The following is a 16,207-nucleotide window of genomic DNA, read 5'->3' on the forward strand; positions in this document are numbered from 1 at the left end:
GTAGGAAGGAAATCAAGTTAAATTAATTACTTTAATTAGGATAAGTAATTCGAAGCTCACTAATTGTGCAGAATGACGCCGAACGTGGAAAAGTCTTGGGGCTTCTTTCACAAGACCTAGGTGGCGTGCTTAATTAACTATCCTACATAGACGTTGATTACAAATAATTGAGTAATTATCTTTAAGTATGTTTCGAATAAATGTGAGACGAAATATGTTGGTGAACGTATTGGCAATGATATCTTTAAGTATGTTTCACAAGATCGTCTTTTCTTTAAAGGCATACCTTTTAATGTTGTGAATGTATTGGCAGTTCACATGACATGAATGCCATTGATGATAATGAAATGAAACTAAATATTAATTGTGGATGCACAAAAAGCAAAAAATGAAAGTATTTTACATAAAATTGAAGGGAAAGGGTGTACTCCATTGGTATGCACCTGTCTTATACCTTAAATTGTTGTGGAATTTAAATGTAAAAACAATATTAAAAGAATTTTGGGTATCAGTAATATTCTTATTATTGTAGATTATTCCCAATGACATATTCATCTTGAGTTTTCTGAAGGCAGCTTTTTATCAATAATTGAGTAAAACAAAAAACAAAATAAACTTAATGATACTACTTTAAGTCAACAGAATTTGATTTTGGATTGTAGTTCACCTAACATCAAACTAACCAAGTCGCATATAGTAATAATACAACATTTTAAAATGAATTTGTGTATCTCTCGTATAGGCATTTGTTCTGGAATGTGGCAACATGTTTTTAAAAAGTTGTTTTCAAGAGTTTACATCCAAATCACATCGTAATGATCCCAGAATACCATAAAATGTTAAAAAATCATCAAACATTGTTGATATAATTTTTAAAAGGAAAAAGTTACAAAAAGCATTCACTTTTAAGCAAATAACAAATCATCGTTCTCCTTTAAGGGTAAACAAAAAATGCACAATTTTCTAAAGAAATTATAAAAAAAACTCTCTCAGCTATTGCAGTGTATATATATATATATATATATATATATATATATATATATATATATATATATATATATATATATATATAGAGAGAGAGAGAGAGAGAGAGAGAGAGAGTTTATAATTGCTCATGTAAATCAAAATTAATTTTCTCATTTTGTTATCTTCTCCCCTTTTTTTGAAATGGTTTTGTTAAAGAAGTTATATGTATGATAAAAAATTTATCTGAATGGGGAGGACTTAGGAAATGCAGGAACAACACAATTTGGCATGACAAACCCATAAATTAGTGCTTCAATGACCCGCTATTTCTCTTTAGCTTGCTTAAGAGGGCATACATCATGAATCTGGTGATGCATGAGACGAGATTCAATTTATAATACTTGACTGATCTGCTAATTTTGAACGTTGAACAAACTAAATGTATATGACTGGCATATTATAATTTCTGTAGTCTGCATGCAGCTTCAGTTAAAATGGGAGACACACAATATTAAACATACAATCATGGTTCTAAGAAATGCATCATTGGGAATTTTATAAGCACAGGATTAATTCACATAAAATAACATAGAAATACAACTAGAAATTGCTAGTCTGAATCTCACTACATAGGATTCGACCGTACCGATCCATGCATGCGTGTGAACTAGAAAATTTGGGGCCAAATGCATGCATTTTCATAGAAACATCAGTAAGCTAATTGTGCACAAGCTACATTAATTCCCAATATAGCGGGTTAACTGGAAAGCATGTGGTGTTGGGTTTTATGGGTCTAGGATTTGATTAAGCAGGTTGGATATCAGAAATCCAGTTTTTACGAGCCTGAAAATGGATTCAAATTGAAATGAATATTCTTGACTGGTATTAGGTGTACACTTACGTTAAATAATTGATTTTTTTTAATATAAAGAAAACGACCCAACTTTTACTGATATAACAAAAACAAGCTTACATTTCCAAAATGGCAAAATCGATGTGCCCCAATGAGAAACGAGTTCATTTTCCAACTAATATTCCTCATAATTAGGAAAAGAAAAAGAAAGGCAAGAATTTACGGAACAGAAAATGGAAAAGAAAAGAGCCGATCATCGATGATCGATCACAAGAAACTTCAAACAACAAAATCCATAAGCAAACACCATGCAGTTCTGTAGTTAGAGACGATGAAAAGATCAATCTTCTCCATTTACAATAAACGAAAAAAAAAAATTCAAGAATTCAAATTCTATGCATCAGAAGCCACTCATTCTTGAAAAGGAGAGAAAGCGCATAACCAGGTAAGAAATGTATGAGTTCTACGCTGCCAATGCCAAACTGTGGGACGCCATCAAACAAGAACAAAATGGAGGGAGGAACAAACAAAGATAAACTCCATCAAGACTCCCCACTGTTGCAGAGTTACAGAAGCTAATGATCAAAATGGAGCCATGTGAAACGTAGGCACAGCTTTGGCTTCTTGTTCGGAGGTAACTCCAAAGAGCACCTTCGCCTTCTTCTCCAGCAGCTCGCAGCCCTTCTTCATCATCTTCATCCGCATGAACATGCGCAACGCCAGCAGGCTATCGGAGGCTGCTCCCTCAACAGGCTCGCACTCCCTCCACACGTTAATCGACCGCGCGGTGACGTCGATCGTCCCGTTGTCGTACACAGGGTGGAAACCGAGCACCGCAGCCATGTCGTAGAACAAGGGGAAGTAAAAAGCAAGCAGCCTAAAGAATTCCGCGTACTCGAGGGTTAAGCCCTCGGCCCCCTGCGTTTCCCATGACCTCATCAGCGCCATGAAGTCCAGCCCGCCTTTGAACACCACCCAACTTATCTTGCGCCTCATGAGCAAGCCGCAGTCACGCAAATCGGCGGCGAAGCGTGCCGGATGGATTCCTTCGCTCCTCAACTGCTCGGCGCTGACGTTGCTGCAGAACTTCTTCAAGAACCGCTCCTCCTTTGTGACATCGGGTTCAGCTTCCAGCGGCTTTAGGTTGAACTCCCACACACAGGGCTTCCCCGTCTCTTTGCAGAGCGGTAGCCTCCCTAGCTTGTCACACAAGGCAAGCCCCACCTGAACTACGTCCTTGAACCCGTTGACAGTCACCCGGAGTCCTATATAGTTGATGTCGGGGTTGCCCCAGGCTTTTCCGGCGGGGATTCTCTCTCTGCATAACAGAAGACGGGTGGTCAGGGAGACGAAAGGGTGATCGCTCATGGCTCTCTGCTTTACGATGTTCATCTCTGCGCGGAAATTCGATTCCCATACGCTTCTGATGACAACGCTGTCGTTGGACATCGTGGGCTCTCGAGCAGATGCAGTGAGTGAGATTGGATCGATGCCGCCGTTCTTTGATTGCTTTTCTTTTTTTTGTAATAAGGTATATATATATATATATATATATATATATATATATATATATATATATATATATATATATATATATATATATATATATATATATATATATGGCTCCGATTAGAAGCTTCTAGAATTCTTGATGTAATATTAGCAACCTGAAAGCTGTTCTTGATTTCTTGATTTCGGCCGACGGCGACGTCGGTGGTTGCTGTGGCTGTGCAGAACGCATAGTGTTCATGGGTTATTTCTTAATTGGATTCAGACTCATATTTGAAATTGAGACTTAAAATTTTGAAATCTAAAGAGGACATGGCAAAGGTAAGATCCAGGTTAATTTATATATAATATGGAATTTCAGGATCAAATCCGGATACCATATAAGCCACATAATGCATCATACATTTGAGTCTGAGTACAATTCGTGTTTATTTTGCCTTACAGTATCGCATCATAAAATGGATGTGGTTTAACTACATTTTATCTAGAGTAAAGTAAAGCATTTTTTATTGGGAAGATCGAACTATAGTTTCAAAATTTTAAAGAAGATTAAAATAAGATTTTCAAAACTTTTATATATGTTAAACTAATTTTTTTTGAAAGTTACATATAAATTTTTGAAAAAATCTGAGAGGGGGCCAAGGCCCCTCTGATTACATCTCCTTGCAAGTAATCTAGAGGCAATAACTGTGAAAACAGGGTTGATTCTTAGCCGTTTATTAGTGCTGGTCAAAGCGAAGCCTATTTGACCTTGAATTGCTTTGTAATATATATATATATATATATATATATATATATATATATCTATATATATATATCTATATATCTGTTTGCTCAAAGTTCATTTGGATCAATCATATGTGAGCCGGTGAATATCGAAAAGCTAAAGTTCTTGCATGGAATGAGCTCATGTTCGACGTCTAATTTTGATTTTTTTTTTTAAAATACATTAATTGTCGATTCAACTCAATGATTTTTTTATATGTCATAATTTAAAAACGCCGACCGTCATTTTGTCTAAGGACCAGGACCATTTGATGCTTCGTGTTGATTATATTTTGCTTAAATTTTGTGTCATGGACGCGATATATAAAATACGGGGTATGCAGGATTGATTGCTTTTTTACAAGATCAATATGTGGATGTTACTTGATCCCTTCAAGCTATCTGAAAAGGAAGCTTACAAGAAAACCATTTTACAAAAAATACAAGTGGCAACTAGCTGACGGATATATTTAATTTAGGATGTTTTAATTTATAAAACATGTTACTTTTCAAATCTATAAGTTGGGCATTTATATGATTTTAAAATCAATCGTCGGATTCCTTTTGGCTTAATTTTAAAATCCATCTTACATGTTCCCAAAACATAATTTTTATAATGTCAATTTATGTTCTTTAATATATGCAGCATTTGCAAAAATATGAATTGCAGTGCGTAAAACAAGAGAGATGTATAAAATGGGACTGGATTTCAAGTATCTTTAATTTCCTCATCATGTTCTTGATCAGTCAGTGGCGTTTGATTATGATATTTTTAAAGATGCAATATCCAGCCACGATAATGTGAGAGCAGCCAATTAAGTACCAAATAATCTTGGCATCTCAACGTCTGAGATCATTTTCTTTGAGTTCAAATGAACGGTCCCATTGACGAGCTGAGCTAAGGTGAACCAGTTGCGAGTTTGGCTTGTTTCCTTGCTAGATGTATGTTACAAATATCATTCATTTTATGCTAACTTATGGTAATTAGACAACTCGAATGAATTAATCTAAGAAGCATAACAAGTTGGATAATTTTACATGCTTATTTACCAAGCTTTGATGCAGTTGGTGTGCGCAAATACGGTCAATGACAAAATGCTCCTGTTTGGATAGAAAGAACTTTTTTTTGTATAGACAAAAATAAATCCAAAAAGTGAAAGGACTCAAAAGGACAATTCTATTTCTGTAACTTTAAAAACTGCCCCCTTTTTTCTTTTGACGTATGATTGTTGCATGCACCGATGGCCGCACAAAACTCAAACTCATGCACTAAGGCCGGCCGGTGCACAGCACATGCCCGTGCACGTTACCACGTCTCGTCTTAATCGACAGTATATCACATAACGCAAACCGTCTACCAAGCCTGTTTTACCATGTGAAGGATAAGAATGCTGGATAAATATTAACGCAAACCAGAAGCATCTTCTTTTGTTTTCTTTACTGTTAATGAGGTTTAGAGTGATGAGAGAGAACCTCTACCTCTAAAAAGGGGTTGCTCGGCATCAACAACACATTTGTTACTGTCTTATGAATCTGTCATAAAGAATGAGACATATTCATGAAATACTTTTTAAAATGTTCAATCAATTTAATTAATTTTTAGTTAGGTGATCCGGACAGTAACATGATGCTACTATTCCCAAGATGCTCCTAAAGTATTTTGGTCTGCCCATTTTCAGCGTTAATATGCAGGTGACACACTGTTGATCAGTTATTGAACAAAACTTAATAACAGATTTGCACCAGAGATCTGAATTTATTTCAAAGTTGCAGTTATCATCCATCTTGAAAAGGGTTCACCTCAGTTGCATTTGTTTCAAAGTTCTGAATTTATTAAAAAGTCTTTCTCATTAACATGTATTCATTTTTATCTCTTCCTGTAAAAAACCTTGGTAATCTTTTCCTTTTATTTAGCAAAAATTATCCGATGGCCTATCGTATCATAATTTTTCTGTTACTTGAAATTTTTTATTTTTCAAAACAAGATTATTTTGTACTGTACGTTTATTAAAAGCATTTTACGGCTTGTGTTTTGTCCTTGATTGTATTAGAATCTAAATACATCGTTGTTATTATTCAATGAAGTCATATGGCTATTATATCTATGCAGTTTGATATTTTTTTATTGTTTTTTATAGTTTTTATTGAATTTTCCAAAACGCACCTAAGAAATTGGTAATAATGATAAAAAAAAAATACACATAACCCTTTTGCTGATATTGTCAAAAAGTCGCCTATGTTTTACACCTTTAATCAAAACAACCATTTAAACATTAATCTTAGTTAATTTGTTACTAACTTTTGCTCTGGTGAATATGATGATAAAGACCATAACTTAAGCTCATCTAATAGTACTATTACATGATTAATTATATCTGAAGAACTTGTTTTTTCAGTATACTTCAAATATAAAGTTCCACAACGAAAGCTTTAACTTAGTAATAAAGTCAGACATGGATATTTTTCATGTTATTTTTAGAAGGTGAAAAGACAAGTTTTACTGTTTTAACAATTAAATTTTTTTTCAAAGATAATCTTATGAATGTGATTGAAGAACCAAACAGATGATTAGGTACTTTCTAGAAAATTTCTCATTTTTTGGTATATATATGTTTTCTTTTTTGCTCATGAAACATAGACTTCAAAGCTTCAAGAGCTATATATGCTCCCTCAACGAGTACATCTATGCATGCCTCTCGTCACCTTAACTCCTCTTATGACATTCACCAGAGTAGACTACGTTAAAACTGAGTGTGGGTAGTTGGTACTTCGTAGTGAACTGATCAGTTAAGTCTATTTTAGTATATTAACCTTGAAAGATAGGAATATGCAAGTAAACTACCCCAACCAACTGAAACCAAAATCAATCCTCAATACTTGTGTAGGTGACAACCGTAGTGTATGTCGGTGAGAGAGAGAGAGAGAGAGTAAGAGAGATTTTAAATGCTTCCATTTGGAGAAACAACAACTAGTTCTCGAAAATGAAGGCTGAAGCTCCAGTGCTGCTTCAAGATCTGGGTGAGCTTATGGTCATACTGGTACAAGAGAATACAAGAGAATATAGTAGTAGGAATAGTTCAAAATCCATTGCTACTATTAAAAAAACGGACAACTCCCAGATAATAACAAATCAAATAATGAATGGATTGGCTCATTCTTAATAAAAGAAAAAAAAAATGTTTCGATTCACCCGTGTGACCCCCTCTTGCTTCACACACACAAAAAGAAAGGGTTCCCTCCTCCACGCTGCGAGGAAAGCGGATGACAGGGGTTCGTCCTCCGATGCAAGGAAGCCGAGATGGCTGGATGCCTGTGTGACCCACAACGAGCAGGGAAGGAAGCAGTAGGAGTTCTATTCTTTAGGTTTTCATCCCCGATGTGTTCTTTTGATTTTGCTCGAAGTTTTGCTGCCTCCCAGCCTGAGCAGCCGATAAAAGAAAGGAACCTTGCTATTTTATCTTCTGACAGACAGCAAGAGATCGACCCTCCACCGGAGCTGGTCACCCAACAGAAAACACTACACCAAATTAGCCCTTAGATGACACTATGTTGCTGCTGTAACAGATGGACCACCACGTGTTATATCTCGGTGGGGCCAGGGCCCATAAGACTTGGGTTGCTGCCCTCAAGGTCGATTGAAAATTTGTTAATTATACATTTAGTCCCTCATAAAAAACAATTTCTGACTTCGCTCACTCGCCTCGGCGAGCTGCCTCCACAAGTTGATTGGGGAACCTCACCTTAGAGTGTCGGTGGAGAGAAAGGGGGCCTCCTCCACTCAAGGCCTTGTTTGTATTCTTCTGGGATGAACATGTACAATTTGCATTGCAAGAATTATTTAACATCTTTTACAGCCTTTTACTTAGCAAGGTGAAAAAAAAGTCCTCATAAGGTATGGGGGCTGTACCACCAGCATCAATCTAATAGTGTTTGTAGCTTAGCCATTCATGCTGTTTATTTAGATTTAGTGTTTTTGCTTCATCATGATCTGCAGTCCAAAATGAATATAGAAACTATTGAACTCAAGTTGGTTCTCCAATCAAGGAAAGTATTTGAGGTGCTTGCTAATTTCTAAGGCATTTTTTTTTTCATTTTTAATTTTTTTCCAGAGTCATGATCATTCGCTTGAGAATTGAAATATGTAGTGTGCTGTCTCAGGAACTGGATTTAGACATTAAATGAGTCATAGATGGCTGTAATATCATGCTTAATTTCTTGGTCTATTTTCCACTTAAAAGGTTTTACTTAGTTTTGTTTAGATCTCTGATTTTCTTCCTTACCAAAAAGGTTCTTTAGATTTTCATTGTCATGAACATAGACAGGTGTGAAGCTTTTTCTAGAATCATCCAAAAAGTTCTAGTGTCAGCCATTTAAGGAGTCTAAGACCGTTCTTTCTACTACTTGTCTAGTGTAGGAAACTATTGGCCAGCCCGGCCCGATCGGACCCGGGCCGGGAAAAATCTGGCCCGGGCCCAGCCCGGCCCGACTCCCCGCCCTCGGGCCTCCGTCTCCCGCTCCCCTCCCTCTCCACAGTCCGCCCCCACTCCCTGTCCCTGTCCCTCTCCGCTCCCTCTCTCTCTGCTCCCCCTCCCCCTCTCCTTCTCCCCTCTCCCTCTCCCGCTTCCCCTCCCCCTCTCCCTCTCCCTCTCCCGCTCCCCCTCTCCCTCTACTCCCTCTCCCTCTCCCTCCTCCTCCTCCGTCCCCCTCTCCCTCCCCATCCTCCACCTCCTCCGTCTCCCTCCGTCTCCCTCCCCCTCCCTCCTCCGTCTCCCTCCCCCTCTCCCTCCCCCTCCCCCTCCTCCTCCATCGGAGGGCGACGGGAGGGCGGGGAAAGGGAGAGGGGAGGGCGGCCCGGGCCCGGGCCGGGACGCTGAGGCCTTTTCTTTTTTTAACAATGAAAATTAAATTTGAAAAGACTTTTTCTCTATAATTTTATCCAAAATTATATATATATTGTCACTCCCTACATGGTCATCCTAGGTAATATATATATATATATATATATATATATATATATATATATATATATAGAGAGAGAGAGAGAGAGAGAGAGAGAGAGAAAAAGAGAGAGAGAGGGAGTTGTACATTACATTAAGTCATTCATGCTTCTTATAGTGACAGTAGCACTAGCTAGCTGTTAGAAGTAGCAGTAGAGCAACAACTAGCTGCTTATGCGGCAGGTTCTTTTGTTATGAATTTATAAGTGGACTTTTCATAAGTGGGTGTTTGGTAGACATGGAAAAAATTACAAACTTTTCCCATATTAGTAAGAATTCTTCCTTTCAAATGCAACTAAAATTTTCGTCAATCCAAACTTGATTACAGAAAATGTTGCAGGAGTGATATGAAGAATGACATTCAATTTCACTTGAAGGTCCTTCTGAATAGAATTGTTGAAGCTTCTGAAGGTCAGATAAGTCATATAAGGCCAGAGCAAGATCAGTGCAACTCCAAAATCCACATATAGAGATGTTTGGGGTCAATGACTAGATAGCCAGGGGCAAAGCCAAGGGGGGCCACATGGGCCCTAGCGCCACTTCAATGACTACAATTTCACCTTGGTCTTCCTCTCCATGCTGAAGACATACTCCTTGGGTAATCGCTCCAAGGGAAGAATTATTCATGGGAAATCTTCAGAAAAGAACTAGAGCATGATGATTATTTGCATAATGCCCTTGTTGATTTATGCACAAAATGCAGTGATTTGGGATCAACATTGCAAGTGTTTGATGAAATGCCTAAAAAAAATATAGCCACATAGAATGCCTTGTCGCATGGATATTTTGTCCATGGAGATCTGATGGCATTTGCAGCGGTTGTTTTGACACAATTCTTTAATGAAACATAGTCTCATAGAATATAATGCTTAGGTTGAGGCTGTTCGAACTTGCTAGATATCTCTTTGAAGTGCCTAGATGGGATTTGCTTTCGTGGAGAATGAGCTTCCAGCTACATCCATAGCAGCAGGCATCAAGGGAGGAGGCAGGTGTGGGCTAAGTGGGGCCAATTTCTCATAGATACCCAAAAAAGTTCTTATTTTCTTATTGATGTTCTAGAGCAATTTTTCTCATTTACATATTTGGTGGCCTTGAAAATTTTAAAATTTTATACCTATTGCCCCTTAACCAGAATCTTTCTGTCTCAACCCTTGGTAAGCATCTTTGGCGTTGGATCTCCTTCACAAGATGCAACTTTCTGGCGCCCATCCGGCGAGACCATGGCTAGTGTGCTCTCAAGTTTCTTTGCCTTATCCCTCATTGCTATCGTATGACATACATGAACAAATGAAATTGATTATTGCAACAAAAATTGATTAGAAAGAGCCAGTAGAGGTGATTCCCAGCAGCATTGGGCTTGCGTGCATGTGTTGGCACAGCGATGCCAGCAGAAATATTAGGCAGAAATGAAGACTCCATTTTGCAGATCAGGAAAGAACAACAAGGAAAGCAAAACATCACATTTGAATAAAAAAAGCAGCTCACATTCCATTGCAATTTCATAAATTCAAACAACCAAAGAATTCAAAGGAGTAATACAATTGCCCAACTTTCATTAAACCAACAAGAGGCAATCTAAAAAATCATCAAGGATTCATTTCTTATGTCTGATTCCAAGACTAAGAGTCAGCAGACAATCTAATAAACTTCAAAAGGAAAATCACTACTAATAGCTGCATTGTGCAACATATGCACTTGTTTGATGAGAAATATAACATATATTGATCTAAAACTCATGATAATTGTGAAAGCAAATAAGCATATTGAAAATCATAATCCATTCTTACAATCGAAACAGCCAAAACAATTGAATCTTCAAAAAGAAAAAAGAACTTGAGATGATCAATGGTTTCTTACAAATAGCTGTTGAGCCCACGAATGCATCTTTCTTACCTACCAAGGCAATACGACAGATTACAAATTGATTGTGAATTAGCGAAGGCAAAAACTAATTACTCTCAATAAAGGCAAGGCAATAAGCTCCTTAAAGATTGTAACCAAAATATATCAATAATGACCTTGAAATGTTTATATATCATAACAAGATACTGGGCACACATCCACTATAAGGGAAATAAGAAGAACCGGCTTGAACTGTGATTCACATAGGAGGTAGTTGCATGCTGTTAATTTCATGGCAAAAAAATGATGCAGATTGCCTTGTATTTCCCAAAGGAGAACACACTTGACAGGGATGCTATCATTCTAATGTTACCACATGAGCTACCACCCCAGAATCAAGAGTTGATGATCTTTGAAGCTGATAATTGATTATCGGCTAAGATCCATATGGTAGAGAGCTATTGACGCCATAGCTTTGACACCATAAAGAAGCCCGAGAGAGAGAGAGAGAGAGAGAGAGAGAGAGAGTTTTAAAGTGGTTCAATGTTTGTCTACAACCACTATCCTATCCTATCTTTTTTTTATAATTTTCAGTACTTTCTTTTTGAGAGAGGTTTCCACTATTTATATGATGGTGTACAACAAGAATGGTTTCCAACAGTGTTACATGGAGGATATGTTTAGTGTTTATAGGAGCGAAAAATGAACCGTTGTGGGTTCCCAAGATCTCTGTTTGCAAAAAAGATAGTCGTAGAGTTTTCTTTTCTCTTGCTCTCATTGCCATTGTCATTTAGGTGCATGAGTTGTGCGCACATTTTTGTGATTTTCTTGATTTCTTTTTATAATTCTAAGTTTGGTATCTGTCTCTCCATTGTGTGTATGAATGTGTGTGTGTATATATATATATATATATATAAATCCAGAGAATAATTGATTATTGATTCCGCAGGGGCTTAACATAGTTGAATTTAAAAAGCCAAAAAGAATTAGACAAATGATTTGAAAAACATATAAAAGTTTTATCTACACATTAAATAATATCATGTTTTATAAATTAAAAATGTTTTATATAAAGATCACATGCATCCGTATGAGGCATTTTTTTGTGAAAAACGAGTATGGCTGCAATAGAACTAATTCCATGTGGTCCTTTCGTGCGTGCATGATGCTTATGTATGTGTGTTCTGTGTGTGTGTATATATATATATATATATATACATTTTTTTCTTGCTTCGCTATTTGAGCCGGAAAGTGCAGGTATGTGTGAAGGAAGAAATAAGCTAGAGAACCGATAGCAAAGCAGTGCTTTAACTCAGAAAGTTGTGAATAAAACATACTACATATAAGAATCAAAACAAAGCTTCACCCCACGTCCATCTTGCGTCTGAGTAATAACTTTTATCTACTAAAGAAGGGAAAATGTGATACTACTTGAATTCCTTCCACATTCACCTTATATATGGAATCCAATCTTATGTGTATTTGCTATGCAAATCTAGTGTAATACATCAAATGATATAACTGATATCTTTTCTTTTTCTTTATAAATATAATTCTTGATCTGTCAAAGATATCTGACAAGGATGGCAAGAAACGATTCTATAGAGATGGTTTGGATGGCAGGTAAGGAAGTAAGGGATGTGACTACAGTTATAGGATCTGTCGTTCCATCTCTCTCCCTCTCCCTTTCTCTCATAAAAGAAAACTGAGACGTCTACAGTTTTGCTGCAACTAAGATATTGTCTCCCTCTTTGCCTCTCTGCAAGATCATTCTTGCTTGACTGCATCAAGCCGCCATGTCCAACAATAGCGTCATCATCAAGCGTGTCTGGAAAGACAATTTCGACGCCGAGATGAGAATCATCAGGGAAAGGACCATGATTGATCATCCCTTCATTTCCCTCACCAGCCGTCTTCTGCTATGCAGTGGGAGGATCCCTATGGGAAATGAGTGGGGCAACTCGGACGTCAACTACGCATCTCTACTGCGGATGGACAACGTGTTCAAGAACATAGTGCAAGTGGGGGTTGCCTTGTGCGACAAACTAGGGAGGCTGCCACGCTGCAACGAGACCGGGAGGCCCTGCATATGGGAGTTCAACCTCATGCCGCTGGATGAATCAGCCAATAAACCTAAAATGATACGGAGCTTCTTGGACAACTTCTGCAGTGGGGTCAAAGTTGAGCAGTTGAGGAGCCAGGGAATCCATCCGGAACGCATGGCCGCCGAGCTCTGGCACTGTAGCTCGCTCATGAAGGAGAAGATCAGTTGGGTGGTTTTCAAAGGCGGACAGGACTTTGCCGCTCTGCTGAGGTGGACGAAACAAGGGGCTCAGGGCTTGCCGGTTGAGCAGAAGGAATTCTTTAAGCTGCTGGATCATTACTTCCCGATGTTCTACGACATGGCTGCGGTTATTGGCTTCGACCCGACGGCCGACGATGGAACAATCGACATCTCAGCCAAGTCAATTAATGTGGGGAGGGAGGACGTACCTCCTTACGGAGCAGCGTCCGACAGCTTGCTGGCGTTGCAGATGTTCATGCGGATAAAGATGTCAAAAAAAGGCTCTGCGCTACTTGAGAAGAAGGCATGGGTGCTCTATGGCATCACATCTGAACGGGAAGCTAACGCTGTGCCTACATTTAACAACGCAGCTCTTTGATCATTAGGCTCGCTAGTTCTCCCACAGCTGTCTGAGTACTTTGGCAACCATAATATTGTTATTGCTTAATGATTCTGCCTCAAAAATTAAGGTTACAAGGTTTCATGAATCTGTTCCAATTTTTGTGCAGTTTCATTGAACAATAGCAATTTATTGCCAAACGATTCTTAGTGTCTTTCCCTTTGATTGCTTCTGCCAGCGTTTTCTTTGAGAGGCATCATAAATGGTGGTGCATGCTGTCCTCTTTGGCATAGTTTTCTATGCATATAGAACTCTAGAAATTTTGTACCTTCTGCTTTTTATCTCTTTTTCGATATCGAGTGCTTACACGCATAGAAACCTAATTCTTGAATGCCTTTCATCTCCTTTTTATAAGAAGCAGTTTCATTTTCTTTTTAATTTGCAATTTCCTTTGGTCGACTCTTTTCTTTTTCTTTTTTTTTTCCAGTATACAATTCTATCGGTTACTTTTCCTAATTAACTAGTCAATCTTAAAGAATAATAACTTGTTTTTGTTGGGGCAATTCATCAGTGTTGCTATCTTGGAGAAGAGAATGATATATAGAGCAAGTGTGAGAATTCATCCATCCATTGAACATGACTATCTTTTGTTTGTTCATCCCAGCTATTTGGCCGGCTTCATTTAACTCGGTTTTCCTTTGTTTTACCGTTTGCATTATTGCAAATTCCTACACGATAAGTCGCTGTCATAATTTTAACATTCTTTGGTACAAATTTAAAATAACCATCATCTTCTTTAACAATTTCTTTGCTAATTAACTGCATCTAAAAATTTATCGCAAGAGCAAAATTCCAAGGTTAGCATATATATATATATATATATAGAAAGAGAGAGGAGAGAGAAGTACGAGACCATTACATGCGAGATTTGTGAAAAATCAACTTTGCTATTGATTTTTCAAAGATGGATGATTGAGATAAAATTAAAGAGAAAAAGTTGTTAATAAATGCTAAATGACTAAAATATCCTATCTTCTTTTCCTCATTGGGAGAAAATCAAGGAGAGAAAATTGTTAATTAATGCAAAATGACTAAAATATTTTACCTCAATTTTCTCCTTGGTTTTATGTTAGTCATCCATCTTCGAAAAATCAACCACTAAGACGATTCTTATAGGGTTAACCTAAGGGTTTCATGTGTACCTCGATTTAGTTCAGATAAATGATTGGAAGAAACAAAAGGGAGGAAAAAACATAGGGTAGATATTTAGTACAAGCTTCCATCTTTGTCTCCCTGTTTTTCTGCCAAGTACACTTGACTGGAAAAGCTCTAATGCATAATTTATTCCTACTAGGTCAATGTATACACATATAAATATATATGATGAATTAAAATTGGCGAGCTACTTTTATACCCAGATGGATTCTTTTTTGTTTTTTTGTCACAAAAATTGCCGAAAAAGATGCATTGGTGACTGCCACTTACTTGGTCATGGCTTACCTACGGAATAAGCCTTTTGTGATGATTTTTAACTTGACAAAAATTTTAAAGAACCACCATGTCTGATTTGAATATATATATATATATATATATATATATATATATATATATATATATGTGTGTGTGTATGTATGTATGTATTGCAGCTTGCTCGAATGGGGTGAATGTCCACATGGGCAGCCCATGTCATTGTTTTATTAACAGAAGCACCGATCAATTGCGTCGAGTGTGAGGCTGGGTTTTTTCTTTTTTGCAAGATTCTAACCATGTCCATAAAATATGTTGAAAGCAAACATACCCAGTTTCTTGAAAAAAATAGCTCATTTTGAAATGTAAGAGAATGATAAAAAATACAAGGATTTCAACCGGAGAACTCGAAGAGAGAGACATAGTTCAATCTTGTGGTGATCATCGATCCATGCATACATGGTCATAAATTAGCAAGATGCATGAAACTAGGTCATATATTTAACAAATATCCGATTTTTTGAGGTTTATTTGTGGTTTAGGACGTGACCCTAGATCCAATGTAGTTTAAATATGAACTGAGTTCAATCAGAAATTCAATATTGAAATTTTTGATCTAAAAACCTTATTTGAGTTCATATAATAATCCAAGGATTGATCCAAAAATCCAATCGAAGTTCAAATCAGGTAAAATTGTAGCTTTGTATATAACAATGTTCCAATTTCTGTGCGCTTCTCTTTCCATTGTTGCAATTTTTTTTTTTGAAGCTTAAAATATGAGGCTTGTGCATTCTCAGGTTAGGTATCCATAGTCTCGTATGCATTCTTTTGGATGAACACATACAATTTGCATCACAGGAATTACTTAAACATCTTTTACAACCTTGTAATTAGCGACGTGAGAAAAAACATTCCCAAAAGGTATGGGTGCTATATGACCAGCATTTAATAGTGCTTGTAGCTCAGCCGCTCATGTTGTTTATCTATACCTAATGTTTTTGTTTCATCATGATTCTGAAGTCCAAGATGAATACCAAACTATTGAACTCAAGTTGTTTCTACAATCAAGAGCACTATTTCAGATGCTTGCTAATTTCAAAGACATTTTTTTTTAAAATTTTTCCAAGAGTTGTGCATCTTCTCTTTACAAATTGAAATATGTAGTGTGATGTGTTAGGAACTGG

At 37.2% G+C, this 16,207-nt stretch overlaps 2 protein-coding genes across 2 annotated transcripts; one reads left to right on the forward strand and one right to left on the reverse strand.

Annotated features, from left to right (window-relative positions):
- Positions 1-2,401: 2,401 nt before the first annotated feature.
- On the reverse strand, positions 2,402-3,268 carry LOC116264313 (probable CCR4-associated factor 1 homolog 7). Its single transcript, XM_031644453.1, has one exon. It carries the CDS (start codon positions 3,266-3,268, stop codon positions 2,402-2,404), a length of 867 nt encoding a protein of 288 aa, XP_031500313.1.
- A 9,460-nt stretch (positions 3,269-12,728) lies between these two features.
- LOC116264314 (probable CCR4-associated factor 1 homolog 7) lies at positions 12,729-13,595 on the forward strand. Its single transcript, XM_031644454.1, has one exon. It carries the CDS (start codon positions 12,729-12,731, stop codon positions 13,593-13,595), a length of 867 nt encoding a protein of 288 aa, XP_031500314.1.
- Positions 13,596-16,207: the final 2,612 nt, after the last annotated feature.

This window comes from Nymphaea colorata, chromosome 11 (genome assembly GCF_008831285.2).
Source record: "Nymphaea colorata isolate Beijing-Zhang1983 chromosome 11, ASM883128v2, whole genome shotgun sequence".
NCBI lineage: Eukaryota > Viridiplantae > Streptophyta > Magnoliopsida > Nymphaeales > Nymphaeaceae > Nymphaea > Nymphaea colorata.